The following is a 14,898-nucleotide window of genomic DNA, read 5'->3' as shown; positions in this document are numbered from 1 at the left end:
ATACCAGCTCCGTGGATGGGTGGGTGTGCGAGTGTGTGTGTGTACATATATATATATATATACGTCAAGGCTCTTTTGGAGAATATATATGCATATATATATATATATATATATATATATATATATATATATATATATATATATATATATATATATATATATATATATATATATATATATATATATATATATGAAAAACAGGTTGCCCTGGGTGGGGAGATCACACCTGAAGGAGTATCGCACACAGCAGACGGCAGCAGTGACCTTTAGCCAGCCCTTCATCCCTCAAGTAGTGACTGTCATACGCATTTCGAGCATGTGCTGCTCTTGTTCACTGACTCTTTGCAATACATCAAGGACAGCGGAGTTAAGGTGAAACAGCATTTATTCAATTACATAGTCCCGCCCATATGGGCGTCAGCACAGCAGGGCATGATGGTATTTGTAGTGAAGCCCGTGATTGCTTGGACATAGTTCCATAGAAAACCCGGTTGGGTCCCGCTAGTCCATTTACAAAGTTCACATATATATATATATATATATATATATATATATATATATATATATATATATATATATATATATATATATATATATATATTGCAACAACGAATTCCAAGGAAAACGAACAAAGCCGTTACTCCAGTCACTTGTGAGTTTTAGACAAAGTTAATTTATTCTTAAATCCATTTCAGCATATAACACAGCACAAACCAACGCGTTTCAGTAGCTCCTTCTACCTTGTTCACGGTTGCCAGACATCTGTTTGCTGATTATTTTTAAAAAAGGAGATCCCTCCCACAAAAGACACGTGATTACCTTGATTCCTGTTACCATGATAGGGATTCTGGGATTTGTAGTTCATGTTATACAGTTCCCCCACATTTATTTACATTGTAATCTCAATTCATTGTAAATTATTTCTAACATTCATATTCATGTTATGTTATGTTATGTTAAAGAGTTTATACCGCGCGCGTACACCGAGACGGTTTCTTGGCGCTCATAACAGACTTAGCGAGCCAGGGCAGAAGGTTTTACTCAAAGGCCGCCTTGAAAAGGTAGGTTTTTAAGGTTTTTCGGAACAGCTCATAAGAGGGACAATGACGAAAGGAGGAAGGGAGGGAGTTCCAGAAGGTAGGGCCTAAAAAAGAGAAGCGCAAACCGCCGTGTTTTTTGCGGCGGTTCGATGGGATGCATAGACGATTGTCAGCAGAAGATCGTAAGTTGCGGGTTGGGAGGTATCGCTTTAGCTTGGAGGAGATGAACTCAGGGGCGTGGTTGTGAAGGGATCATGCACGATAAAGTTTCTCTGAGTTATTTCAATATACTTTCTATTGTATTCCTTCACTCACAATGATTGATTACATTGATAAAATTGTATTGGGGGTACATGTAAGTCAACATTTTAACACTACCATTTCCTTACTGCCCTCCAGTAGGCCTACGTTATCATTAGTATCCCTTCATTGGTTCGTGTCTTTTACCAAATGGATTGTATTGATATATGGGTTAGGGATAAAATAGTTGGGAGTGTATAGAGAATTTCATATTCAGTCTATTGTTTATATGTGTATGTACAGTTCTTCCGACTGATTCAGTCCAAAAGGAGTCATTGTACGAAAGTTTAAAATGTGGCGCAACTCTTTTTGTCGCAACAGTTTTTCACGGTGGCCACCTCTTTCTGATAGGGACATTGTTTCCAACCCGAAGAATTTGAGTAATTTCCAGTTGCCATTATGATGTATCTCCATGTGTTTGGCTACTGCGTTTCCTCTGTCTTTGTTCACCGTTGCCCGCAAATGCTCCAATATAGGTTTTTTTTAATTCGCAAATTGTGCTCCCTATATAGCAGAGTTGGCAAGGACATTCTATCATATAGATGGTATATTGACTCTTACATGTTATTAGTTCTCTTATTTTCACAGCTGGAATTCGGATACCTGCCCCTAGGGCATTGCCTGAGTGCCCACGTTACCAATCCGACGCTGCCTGGTGGCACCCTCCTTCTATCCCTCCCCCAATCGTGCGCGGGTGTGGTACATTCCTCCCATCCTCTTCTGTCTAGTGCATGAGAGCGGGTCCTTGTTTCCGTCCTCCCCGCGCGTAAGTGTGGCACACTCCTTCTGTCCTCCCTGCCATGTGCATGACCGACCTGTATGCCACAAAGCATCTGACTGCCTATAGCATACCGATGCCTACATTAGAAGAGCAAAACACGCCATTGCTAATATATTGCTGCTGTTCATAGACATTGATCTATAATTCGAGAAGCCTTTGGGAAGAGTTGTTCTGTGTTAGAAAAACTGGTTTAAAAGAACATATAAATCTATATGGTTTAGAACCTTTATCTTCACTGCAGAACAGTGTTCAGACTCGGATTGTCCTGACAGACCTTCATGCGTTGCCCGAAAATGTGTGCCGGAAGGGACAAGGTGGGACGTTTCTTGCCCCTAGGGGCCTGCTGGATAGTAGTGGCCAGAGGCGCAACTGGAGACAATTTTTTGGGGGGTGGGTGGGGCTAAGATTTTTTGGGGGGGGGGCTCTAAGAAAGGATGAAAAACAACTAAGTCTCATTACCAGCAAATGGTCTTTTAAAGACCTGTGTAGTACTCTGGTGCGGCTGTGTGTGTGCCCGGGCAGCGGTCTCAGCCCAGGCTGACACACACACCAGGGGTGGGCTGAAGCCCTTTGAGCCCAATGGGCGTTGCCTGCCTGGTGGTGGCCATCAGTGGAAGAAGGTTGTACTTCTCTGGGCGCCCTGTCAATGGTTAATTTGTAAAACAAAATAAGTGCCGGGGCTTTCGTCAGGAAGCAGCTTGCACCAGCCCATTTCGCCTGTTAATGCAGCCCGAAATAGAACAGAACCAACAAACCAACCATGAATGTGAGGCAGAGTGGGAGGGGGGTTGGGGAGTGGATGGTGGCGTAATGGCCAGACCTGCCGACTTCATAGGTGGCGCACCACGTTCAAGTCTCGGTGTCAGCTCAACATCCTGTGATTCCTAGCAAATCACTTAATCTGCCCATGCCTATCATAAATGAATGTTTCTTTATTTTGGTGCTCATGAAAAGCGCTGGTGTTGATGATTAAGTGCCTGTGCAGAGCACCAGGAACCACTGGCTCAAATTAAGTAAGGGTGAGCACATGAAAGCAAGTACCAGAGTGAAAAACAAAACCATAAATACATAAATTATGTACATCTGAAATGTGCTAAACTGAAATTTCTGAAGGAGGGCGAAGGAGAAGCAAAATAAAGGAGGGCCGAAATGGAATAGTGAAAGGCCAGGAGGGAAGAAGAGTCAGAAAGAAGCAGGAAAAGGAACATGAAAGGTGAAGGAAAATTAGGAGAGTGTGAGCTATTGGGAAGGAGCTAGGAGAGTGTGATGTGTTGGGAAGGTGTTTGAAAAGAAAAGATGTGAATAGAGGGACCGGGAAGAGGAAAGCGAGAGAGGTGAAGAGGTGGGGAAGAGAGCGCGAGAGAGGGACAAGTGATATAAGAAGGAAAGATGCAAAGAGAGAGGGGCTGAGTGGAAAGAAAGGAAAGCTTTGCGGGAGAGAGAGTGTGCAACCAAGGCTGGCAGAAAATAATACGTTTCAAATCGAGGCTAGGTTACCCCATTCCTGTACCAAACATCACGTTCCAACCGCAGGCCCTGCCCCTTAAAACACCAATACCGTAGCACCAAAATATTAAAACAAAGTAAGCGGAAGACACACCTAATCCTTACTCAGAAGACAGTGGGAGCAGAACATGCTTTTAATGCTGCCAGCTTGCTTTTTTCTGGCGATCCAATCTTAAATTTTGCTCCATCACTGGGTGGTCCTCTTTCCACTGCAAGACATAGGCCCAGGTGCCACTCTTTGTTTACACCCCCTCCTCCCCCAAAGCCTTACCCTACATCAGTCCCAGTGCTCCATTTCCAGCCTCCATGTACACCCCACCCCCTGGTACCTGCATCAATTGAGTCCCCGTGACCACAGAATCCGTCTTCCATCATCAGCATCCACAACGCCTCAGTGCACTTCACTGCTACAGGCCAGTGAAGCTTCCTAACACCCATCATCACCCTCCATGCATTACCACCTCCTCCAGTACCTGCCCTGCATTGCCATGGTTTCCACCTCCTGGATTCTAGTGCCTCCTTATCATCCTCAGAGCTTCTTCACCTCATCCGTGCCAGTCCCACCACCAAAAGCAATGCTCCCCACTCCATGATGCACCATTATGGGCTCCCACACCTAACCGTTACTACCCACCTGCCACACCTCACAGTACTTGCTCCCCTTAGCCAGCATCAATGCACTCACCAACACAACACAAGATGGCTTCATTTCTCCATGCTGAAGGTAAGGAAAGGTCTGTAGGTTGCAAAAACAAATGCCAGCACAATTCCCACGTAGCCTCACCTGCTCCATTATCAGCCTGCACTGCCAGCCTCCTCCATGATTCCCACCTACCCAGTACCAGCCTTCAAGAGCAGCATCCATGCATCCCCACCTGCCCCAACTCTTGTCATCCAGACCCACCACACCCATGTGCCAGGGTCATCAGGGGTTATCGTTTCCACAAGGTATCTCAGGATCACACTCACTAAGAAAGGACATGGCGTGAATGAATGTATGACATTACAACGAAAACCATGACAACACATACCTTTACAACGCAGTCATACAACGCAGCTTCCATTACAACGCATGCCTTTACAACTCAAGCCATTACCACGCATATTCCATTACAACAAAAATTACTATTCTAACACCGCCAGGTACTTCCCTCAGGGAAGGTGCTAATCAGTGAGGGATATGCGTTGTAATGGATCCTGTATTTTATTGACCACGTTGTAAAGGCATTGCGTTGTAATGCCTGCGTTGCAATCAATGGATGTTTCCCAGCGTGATGTAAACAAAGCCAGAACTTACACCATGTTCACACGGTTCAACTGAGATGATGAGAAGGCACATGATCGCCCTGCACTTACCGGGAGGCTGTGCTCAGAGACAGAGAGGCTGTTCGGCTGCACTGTGACACTGACGCAATGTGCAAAATTGGTAGCAAATCTGTAGGGCTGCTCGGCGAGCTCACACTTATCCCTCCGAGAGCACCTGGGGGAACAAGATGGAAGACACGTGTTAAAGCACAGTATTGTCTTTTCAATTACAGGCCAAAGAGAGAGTTCCCTAAATGTCCTCGTCTGGGGTTACCAAGGTGCCCTCAACCAGCAAGCATTCATTTTTCCCTCAGGCAATCACTTTGAGAGGACAATAAAACTGACCTTGAAATATCCTCAAAGGAGGGCTGGCAAAAACCTGACTCTGGGTGGATTCAGCTTTGCCTGCATCTCTCAGTGTTGTGGGCTAGAAGGATTTATTCAAGGTCTTGTTAACTGCATAGTCCGTTTTGCAGGTAGGACATTTGTGGGAAAGTATTTCAAGAGGTGGTGTCTGCTCTAGATCTGTGTACATCCTGATGGTCTTAGGGTAGATTCACTGCAGTGCCTGCAGTGTGGCTGTCTGTGCATCATCTTCATCCGAGGCAGGAAAAACATTTACAATAGCCCAGTGAGAGACATCTCGTTTAAAGCAAGAGCTATACAAGACCCTTGGACTTCTTTTCTGTCATTAGTAATTGCATCCCCCATTCACACTCGTGCTTCTGTTAGAATGTTTATCTTTTCAAAATGAAAGATATACCTGTGAGCTCCGTAGGAAACTATGGATGACATGTTATACATTTCACACAAAGGGCTTCATTCAGCAAAAATATAGTAAACGTACAGGTGGAGATGGGCACCTCTGCCTGAACAAACTGTCACTACGTTTTGAAATGCACGAATATTCACAGGATTATGCCTTGGTAACTGCACAGGTGGGGGATCAGCTCATAATCCTGGGATGGTCATGTGATCATTCAAGAAGTATCCTACTCCTACTGTACAAACAAACTTTTTTTCAAATGTATCTTTATTTTCCACAGGGAATTGTTTTTTCTCCATTGACAAAAAAAATCTATTACATCCCCACCAAATATGAGGTTGACACATTTCCCTTCCCATGCTGCCAGGAGATTTGTGGTAGTCCTGTGCAAGAGTAAGTCAATTTCTGACCCTTTCTAGGATGGAAACGGTATGGAACAGAGTTTGGACATGTCAAATTTCCATTCCTGGTGAGGGAATTATAGCTGTTCATGGTAGAGATATCTGCCCCTGCCAATGGTTCTACCTCCTGCTTGGATTCCTTTGGAAATTCCTTGCAGGTGTGAAAAATGTCAATTTGGTGGTAGACTTCGGTTTACCACTGATTTTACCTTTGTAAATTGGTCCCAAAAGAGGTCTCTTATAGATCAAGGATTCTATTTAATCATTTCCTGTTTTGAATTGTATTTTAAGACATTATGCATAGAAAAAACATTGGTCACTCATGCTTGAAGCAAAATCTTCAAATGGATCCTCGTCAGCACCTGGAAAACCATCACCCAAGCCCTCTTTGTATGCCATCTCAACTATGGGAACGCTCTCTACGCTGGTATCAACACCCAACTCCTCATGAGACTCCAGACCACACAGAACGCAGCAGCTAGACTCATCCTCAACCACCCCCAAATGCACCCATATCACCCCACACCTCAGGAATCTCCATTGACTCCTCATCAAGAAGAGATGCCAGTTCAAACTCCTAACACACACATACCGAGCTATACATGACCAGTGACCAACCTACATCAACCACCTCATGAACTTCCACCAACCCGCCAGACACCTCCAATTCACCTCCTGGGCCCCTGCATGCACCCCCTGCATCCGCTGCAGCGGAGGCCATGCCTTCTTCTACTTCGCTGCAAAACCGTGGGACAACCTGTCTTTCCACCTAAGAGCATCTCCCTCCCTGGCAGAATTCAGAAGGGAAGTGTAGACCTGGCTTTTTGAATGAGACCACCTACACCTCACCGTCTGGATAACCTCGGGGTGAAAATCAGAGCTCTGCAGGATGTATTGATTGATACTGATTGTTTGATTGATTGATTGTCAGGTTATACATAGGTAGACTGACGAGGGTGCTTAACCTAATGAGGTATCTCATGAGATTATACTTTATGGTCAGGAATTCATCTTCATTTTGGTATATTAGACCTTTTGCACCCAGAGAAAGTGCTGTACCAATCTCTAATACCTCTAAATCAGTCACATGCAGACTGCATACATAGTTTACAGGCCAGAGACTTTACACAGTGTTTTTAAGTCTTTCATTTGATTCCATTTCTTCTTTTCTATTAAAAAATAATTCAATATATCCCATTTGACAAGCAAATGATCACAATGCCAATGCGACGATTACACTCCTAGAATGGGCAGTTACTTATTCCATTAATTTGAAAGAAATAAAATAAAATAAAAAGCATGTGCTGACATCGCAGGTTATTAGAGGGACATGACTACGAAAAAAATATAAACATATATATAGGCTGTACTGCGTCATCTGGAAACCCGGACTGATGCTGGTGCAGGAGAAGAGGAGGCTGGAGAGCCACATGATCAGGCCCGGACTGGCCGTTGCGGGCACCCGGCAATCCCCCGGTCGGCCGCATGGGTGGGGGCCGTTTTTGTAACAGGGCCGTTTTTTGCAGCCTAGGTGCAAAAACGGCCCTGTAACAAAATCGGCGGAAAAATGGCCCTGGCAAAGAGGGGGGGGAGGGGGCCGGCCGAGCACTTTGCCAGGGCTGGTTTCGGTTCCCAGTCCGGCCCTGCACATGATACCCTGAAATACTGTACCCCAGGCGCGTAACGCCCATTGGCTCAAAGGGTTTCATCCCCCCCCCCCCGTCGTGGGTGTCAGCCCGTCCGAGACAGCTTCCCAGGCGCACACACAGCCACACCTGAGTACTTCACAGGTCTTTAAAAGACAATTTACTTTTTAACGAGGCTTTGTTGTTTTTTCACCCCTTCTTAGAGCCCCTGCACCTCCACTCTGCCTATTGCTGGAAGAATCAGCCCCTGCAAAATTTTTAGTAGTCCCCCCCGAAGCTTGCCTCTAGTTGCGCCTCTTCTGTATCCCCACAACCGTGGATTTGCTTCTTCCTAAACACAAGAGTGTTCACAATCAGACATAGTTAACTCTCAAAGACCAAGTAGTCTGCAGGAATAGATGCTCCCTGTTCTTGCCAACCCTTCCTAGTAGGGCATCACTTACATTATTTGTCCACTCTCTCCAGTTCTCCAAGGCATGGCATGAATCTTCATTCCATGTTTCATTGATTATTGTCTTCTGGTGATTGTGAATTTGGATGCATCCTAGGTCTCACATGGCTTGCAAAACCATACTAAGATTCATGGTTGGCCAGCAATCAGATACATGTTGATCTAGCCTAGATGACTCATTCAAAGGACCACAGTCAGCAATTTCCTCCAAAAGTTCACAGTTCTGCTCCAACATGCCAGCAATGCTTAGCATCTCCTCATAATGCATGCCAAGCCCCTAGGCTCATGTTGTGTGTGAGTTGGGCTGTGTACCCTGTTTGATCGGTTCTGCGAAAGGCAAGGCACACGAAGTCCCTCCACTCCCAAGGCAGAGAAAAACGATGTGAAAATTATTGGAACCTTTGTCCCCACAGGCTTCATGTTTTTAATAAAATTTAAAAAGAATCTAGTCTCAGCTGCTAGAAAAGTCATCAATATTACACATTTTGAGAGGCGAAATATATTTTGGGATGCATACAGTATGGAAATTAGGAATCAACTCTTCCCTTCCACAGTCACCCTGAAATCAATTTTCTATACGCGGGCTGTCTGCTTAATTCTACCTTCCAGCATTGTGTCTAGGAGCGAGCCGGGGAACAACACTATGTCAATATTATTTTCTTTCCTGCCAATGGCATTCCCTAGAGTGGATTTGCTTCTGCAGATTTTGGGTCCGTCTGCCATTAATCTAAAATATGCATTATCATAACTGCTGGGGCTCTGGGGAACCCTAAGCCCTACAGCTAATTTCATAATATGAAAAATCTGTCAGCAAACAGCAACCAAAAATAATCATTCTCACTGAGAACACAAGGCTGCAACCCCAGAATGCACTTAGCTATGAGATAAAATACCAGATCTGGGAAGTCAGCAAAATAAAAGAAGGCTCACACTGGCAAACTGTCAAAAAGCTACCAAAAGACTATTATCTTAGAAAGAAAGCATTTTCAAAACATGGCAATAGACTATCCGCAGGAGGATTATCTGAAAATGAATTGGGAAAATCATTTTTTCCATGTGGACTCACTCTAGATAATGTGCATTTCAACATTTGAACAAAAAATACAAACAGTTTAGTTTGGAGATTTCAGGATCACACATTAGTGTTTGAAAAATAAAAAGTCTAATTTTCACTGTATTAAAGATCAGCAAGGAAATCCGACACTATTTGCAATGGTGCACTTTTGGAATGTTTCAACATGTATGCTCTGTTTTACGTTTGTGATCAAAATATAAAGTTAGTGACTTTTGTTTGTTCCCCCCCAACCTCAAAATGCAGAGGTCTTCAAATAAAGGCAGGGGTCCATTTTGTGAATTAATGGGCAGGTGGTAAGAAAGCCACTAAATGGAACCCTTTAACCGAACTAAAGGGTCCTCATGCTTTCCTGAAAATCTTTTGCAGTTGATAAGATATATTTTCCCAGATAATATAATCACTGCTCATCCGCAAAGAAGCACTTTATGAAGGAAAACATAAACTTGAACGTTTTGGATATACCGTTTGAAAAGGGTATAGTCCGTAAATGTGCCCATGCCTGTAGCATGATTTTGGTGCACCACTCCTTGAGAAATGTGCTGCTGCAGATTTATTCAAAATGTATATTTTCCTATGTACATGATAATTTGTCTCAGTTTTTAGGTCAATGCCTGCAGACAGCTTTTAGCTGGCTGTAGGAGAGAGCCTCCTGTGGAGCATATCAAAGACTTACATTTTGCTTGGTGTCTGCTCATTGCTTACATCAGTTGGCTTTATTGTCACTATTCTTTGCTTGCTTCCTATGCGTTAGCTCACCTTCTCCTTCTTCTAGTGTTTGTCCCGCCCCAGAGCGTAGCCTTTTTACCTTCACTTTATTTGGCTGACTTTTATCCTTTCACTCCTCACTTTTGGAAAACTGCTTTTTTCTTTTTCATTAAGTGCTCTATGAAAGTGTATGTTTTTTTGTGTCTCTCTTGTGTTGTGCTACTTCTTCTTCTCAATACCTACTCTTGTCCATTCGTCCCCCTTCACCCACCCCTCAACACGTTCCTCCAATGCTAATCATACCCCTCACAGTAGTTGTTATTATTTTTAAGATGGCCCTGCAGCCAACGTTTGCTGCCAGGCTGCTCTGCATGCCATAAACGGCTTCCATGCGCCTCTGTTGCTCCCCTGCCACTTCCAGTTGCTAGCCCCCAACCAAGCACCCTACTCACTGCAGTTGTTTATTGATTTATTTTGTTAATTTGTTTTGGGGGGTGAGCCTAGAAACTGCCATTTGCTGTTGGCCCGCTCCTCCAAAAATAAAGGGCTTTCCTGCAATTACTTTTTTTAATTTACTGATCTAAGTGGCATCCACCACCGGCTGCACTTATGACCCCTGGGTGATACCCAGCGTCTTGTGATGCCCATGCAGGTTTAGACAATACCTGCTCCTGCGGCCTATATACACTTTCCGATCTCCCAATAAATAATTCCCTTGGGCATCCAGCTCTCCTACACAACCAAGGATCTAACAAATATCAAGCTACAAAGATGACCTGCTTGTCATCTCCTCTGTCTCACCCTACCTGGGGTGTGCAAGATACACATGAAATAAAATCAGGTGCACCAAAGATTGATTCAGCTCACACTCCACTCTGCGTCATAGTGCAGTCATGACAGTTCCCTGCCTTTATCCACGTAACAGTATCCCACCCGCTGCGCTCCACACATGGCTGTGTCACTAGCAGAGATGGAACTCCACTGAAGACCAGCCTAACCCGTCTTGCTCCTGCTTCGAGTACATCTTCCTATGTTAATGTTAATGTTAATGTTAAGCCGAACTTTTTGAGCGCACGGCTACCCCAGAAGGGTGTCCCGGCGCTTTAGCAAAGAGGCCCAGAGAGACAGGAAACCAAAGGCAAACCTACTACAGTCACGGCGGATTACTTGGTAAAGAGCAGAGTCTTCAACTCCTTCCTGAAAGCCAGGAGGTTGTTCGCTTTCCGAAGGGAAAGTGGGAGCTCGTTCCACAAGCAGGCAGTCACGTGTTGGAAGGAACGACCTCCCATCCGAACACGTTTGACCACAGGCACCTCCATTTTAGCCAGGTCCGCCGACCGCAGCGACCTCCGCGGCACATAGAAAGCAATACGCTTCCTCAGATAGTTAGGGCCAATCGCATGGAGGGCTTTAAATGCCAGAGTGAGGAGTTTAAATCTGATTCTCCCCAAAATTAGCAGCCAGTGCAGCCTAGCCAGGAGCGCAGAGGCGCTAGCTCTCCTGGGCAGCCCATAGATGGCTCTGGCTGCCGAATTCTGGACAATCTGCAATCTGGATAACAGATACTTAGGTAGGCCTGCAAAAAGTGCATTAGCATAGTCCAGGCGGGATCCCACAAGTGCCTGGACTACATTCCTACGATACTGCAGTGAGAGCAGAGGAAGAAATTTCCTAAGCATCTTGAGGATGCTGAAACATTTCCCTGCTAATCCCAGAATGTGTGGACGAAAGGATAGATCATCGTCAAACACCACTCCGAGATTTTTTACCTGAGAAGATGGTTTCTCTGGGGGGAACATGTCCTGGGGCCACCATGTCTTCCAGCCCGGATCAGGGGCACAGCCGAAAAAGAGCAGCTCAGATTTGTCTGAGTTGCATTTCAGGCTGTGCCGCTGAAACCACGCAAAGACTGCGCTCAGACAGTCCTTGATTCTGCCGCCGTTGAAGGCCTCTCCCTTCCTGCAGGTGAACAAAAGCTGGGTGTCATCAGCGTATGAGATGACCCGGGCCCCAAACGCCTCCGCTACCTCCGCTAGAGGGGCCATGTATATGTTGAAGATGGTGGGGCTCAGGATGGAACCTTGGGGCACCCCCACCTCCAGCGAAGGCATTTCGGCCGAGAACGGCGGAGCCCAGATCACCTGCCGGCGGTCGGCAAAAAAGGATTGAAACCAGTCCAGCACCGTCCCTCGCAGACCAATCTCCCTGAGTCTTGAGAGAAGACCTGCGTGTGGGACGGTGTCGAACGCCGCCGATAGGTCCAACATGACTAACATAGCCTTTCCCCCATGATCGAGCGTCTCCCTGATGGCGTCGGTAACCTCTACCAGAGCCGTCTCCGTGCTGTAATTCGCACGAAAGCCGGACTGGGAGTCATGCAGCAGTTTGTTGTTCTCAATTAGCACTCACTTTCAATCCTGTATGTCAGTCACCTGTCATTTTCAGGACCTCATGGACAACCTACATTCTGTCCAACCTTCCACCCCTCACGGCATCACTGCCAGAAATCCAAACCACAACCCAAAATACAGAAATACAACTCAAAGCTCATCCCCTCTCTACACACACAGAAGCACTCATTCCTCCAACACTCAATAACCCCTGTTTGATCTTGGACACATTATCCCAGGCCCATAATGCTCTAAAAGCCTCCGCCTTGTGCCCAGCACTCCTTTTCACCTACCCACCAGTATTATCTTCATTGTCAAACTAAAGTTGAAAGCCAGCTTTAATCCTGCTTACCTTAACTGGGTACAAAATAACCTACCCCAACTTCTCATTCAGACCTTCTACGATTGTTTCAATAGTCCCCTTCAGACTGCATCAGACTCTTACTGCCCCACAAGTCACTCCCAGAACCCGCCAGCCTGATGCTGGACCTCTTCTTTCATCTACAAGCTCAGTACAGAAATGCATCCAATTTTTTGAGGTGGCAAACCTCTGCTAATAAAATATAGCCCTCTCTGAACTGTTGTCTTCACTCAGCTTTCTCAGATCTGCAAGCTTCCATGACATTGTCACGTTACAATACTCGCGCCTCCAATGATTGACGCAAACTGTAGACTACTTATTCCCTCTTCTCCTCTATTTTTATCTTATATGTGATTGCCATTCGTATTCTAATCAATCACTTGCCACCCAAAGCGATCTAGCATCTGTACAGCATCTCGCAAACAAATGTTTCTGTTTTTTACCAATCGAAAAAGCAAAACCTCGGACCTTTAAGATACCCTCTTGTCAACAGAGCATTGTCGGTCTGATTGGACGCCCTCCAGACAGTGGGACACTCCAATGAGAGACCAATGTTCCAAGAGAGAGCATTCTCTTGCTTAGCCTTCAAATGGGACAAATTCTCTAGTTCTTGTATTAATGAATGTGGATTGATAAAACCGGAGTTCTAATCCTGGGTTTCCAGGACTGTGTGATCCTGGGTAAATCTCCCCAAACACCCTTAATCCCCTCTCTCCATCGAGCATCAGCTCAATTACCTGTCAGAGACAATTGAAAGTGCTTATAAATTTGTCCAAGTACCAGTATCAGGCACTCTTTAAGGGGGAGAAAAAGCTTGACCCACATTTCCTGGACCAGCCCCTTGGATAGCTTCAGCCCCATGGGACCAGTTTTCAACTGGGACCAGTTATCAATTAGAAACGGCGGCCTCTCGGCCTGGCAGTTCAATGACAGAACACTCTGCACCACAGACTTCATTTAGCAGACGGACCATGTCCATAAGTGACATCTTTAATAAGGCGCTGCCCTTCGGGGACCTGCCAACTCTAGCGTGCGCCCTACAATGATTAAACGCAGAGGTCTGATGGAGCTGCCTTATGAATATGTTAAGGGCTGGAGATTCTCTCTACCCACCTGAGACCACCACCTGCTAACAAACTCACAGAGCCACAGGGCAGACAAGCGCTGTGCAGACTGCGCGGGGTGGCACCGCCGTGCAGGGGGTGGCGCATCACGGACTGGTGATTATAGACTAACAATACTCAGGTATGCCAGGAGCAGTCAGAGGCTGAGATGAGTCTAATCACCATCACCCCACCAACGGACATTGATGCCAGCGCGCGGACGAGCTGTGCCATGGTGCCAATGCCAACATACATTAAAGAAGAGAACAAGGCCCTGCACAGGTGTGCTGAGCCTGTCATTAACATGACCTCCACCTGCTTGAATACACAATATCCTTTATATCCCCCCTCCCACCCCAGCCCCGAACAGATTAACAGGGAACGTGCGTCACTATGCACAAACCTTGTGTTTCTTTCCTGTAAAATAGCTCTTCGTGTGCCAGTATTCCCTGCACGGCCTATGCCCTCACATCCATGTAACCCAGCCTTTACACTGTACAAAGGCAGCGCTTCAGTTGTGCAGTCCTCTTTCAAAGAGTGCCATGGATTCGGCATATAGCACTTAAATACGGAACAAACACGACGCTCATGCGGATGTTTCTCAAAGGACTCCACCGACCACCGGCAGCCTCGAAGAGGCGCAGTCGTCACACTCCGCCGCCATTACAGAGGTTGCCCGCAGCGCTCGAGCCGTGCCAGGCGGCCGTGCCCTCTCCGCTCTCCTTCAGAAGCAGCTAGACTCCAGTCTATAGCTGTGCCAAGGCCAGGCGCACCCCCAGGGGCTCCGGGGAGTGCTTCTCTTCAGAGCCCCCCTCCTGCCCCCCTCCCCCAGGCCGCAGCGCGTGTGCAGCCCGAGCAGAGTGCCCGTGGCCGCCCTGGCACGGCATTGGTAAGGAGGGCTTCACCTTGAGCCACACCGGGCGATGGTTATCGTACCTCAGTGGACCGAGCCCGCCAGACCCGACAGCAAGCCACGGTGAGCCATTTGACACACGCAGACGGAATGTGCACAAAGAAAGCAGAGAGGGCGCACTCTCTCTAGGCACAGAGGTGACAGGAAAGAAGTGC

At 46.3% G+C, this 14,898-nt stretch overlaps 1 protein-coding gene across 1 annotated transcript in view; it reads right to left on the bottom strand.

The window, feature by feature from the left end:
• Positions 1 to 14,898, bottom strand: part of PLXNA2 (plexin A2) — a 563,332-nt gene that overhangs the window by 210,584 nt on the left and 337,850 nt on the right. Inside the window, exon 6 of the mRNA XM_086923371.1 lies at positions 4,984 to 5,107. Coding sequence (XP_086779497.1) covers positions 4,984 to 5,107 — 124 coding nt within the window. The remainder of the gene's footprint in view (positions 1 to 4,983; positions 5,108 to 14,898) is intronic.

Source organism: Lissotriton vulgaris, chromosome 5, assembly GCF_964263255.1.
Source record: "Lissotriton vulgaris chromosome 5, aLisVul1.2, whole genome shotgun sequence".
In the NCBI taxonomy this organism is placed as follows: Eukaryota; Metazoa; Chordata; class Amphibia; order Caudata; family Salamandridae; genus Lissotriton; species Lissotriton vulgaris.
Note: the sequence above shows the minus strand (reverse complement) of the source record. Positions and strands in the feature narration are given on the sequence as shown.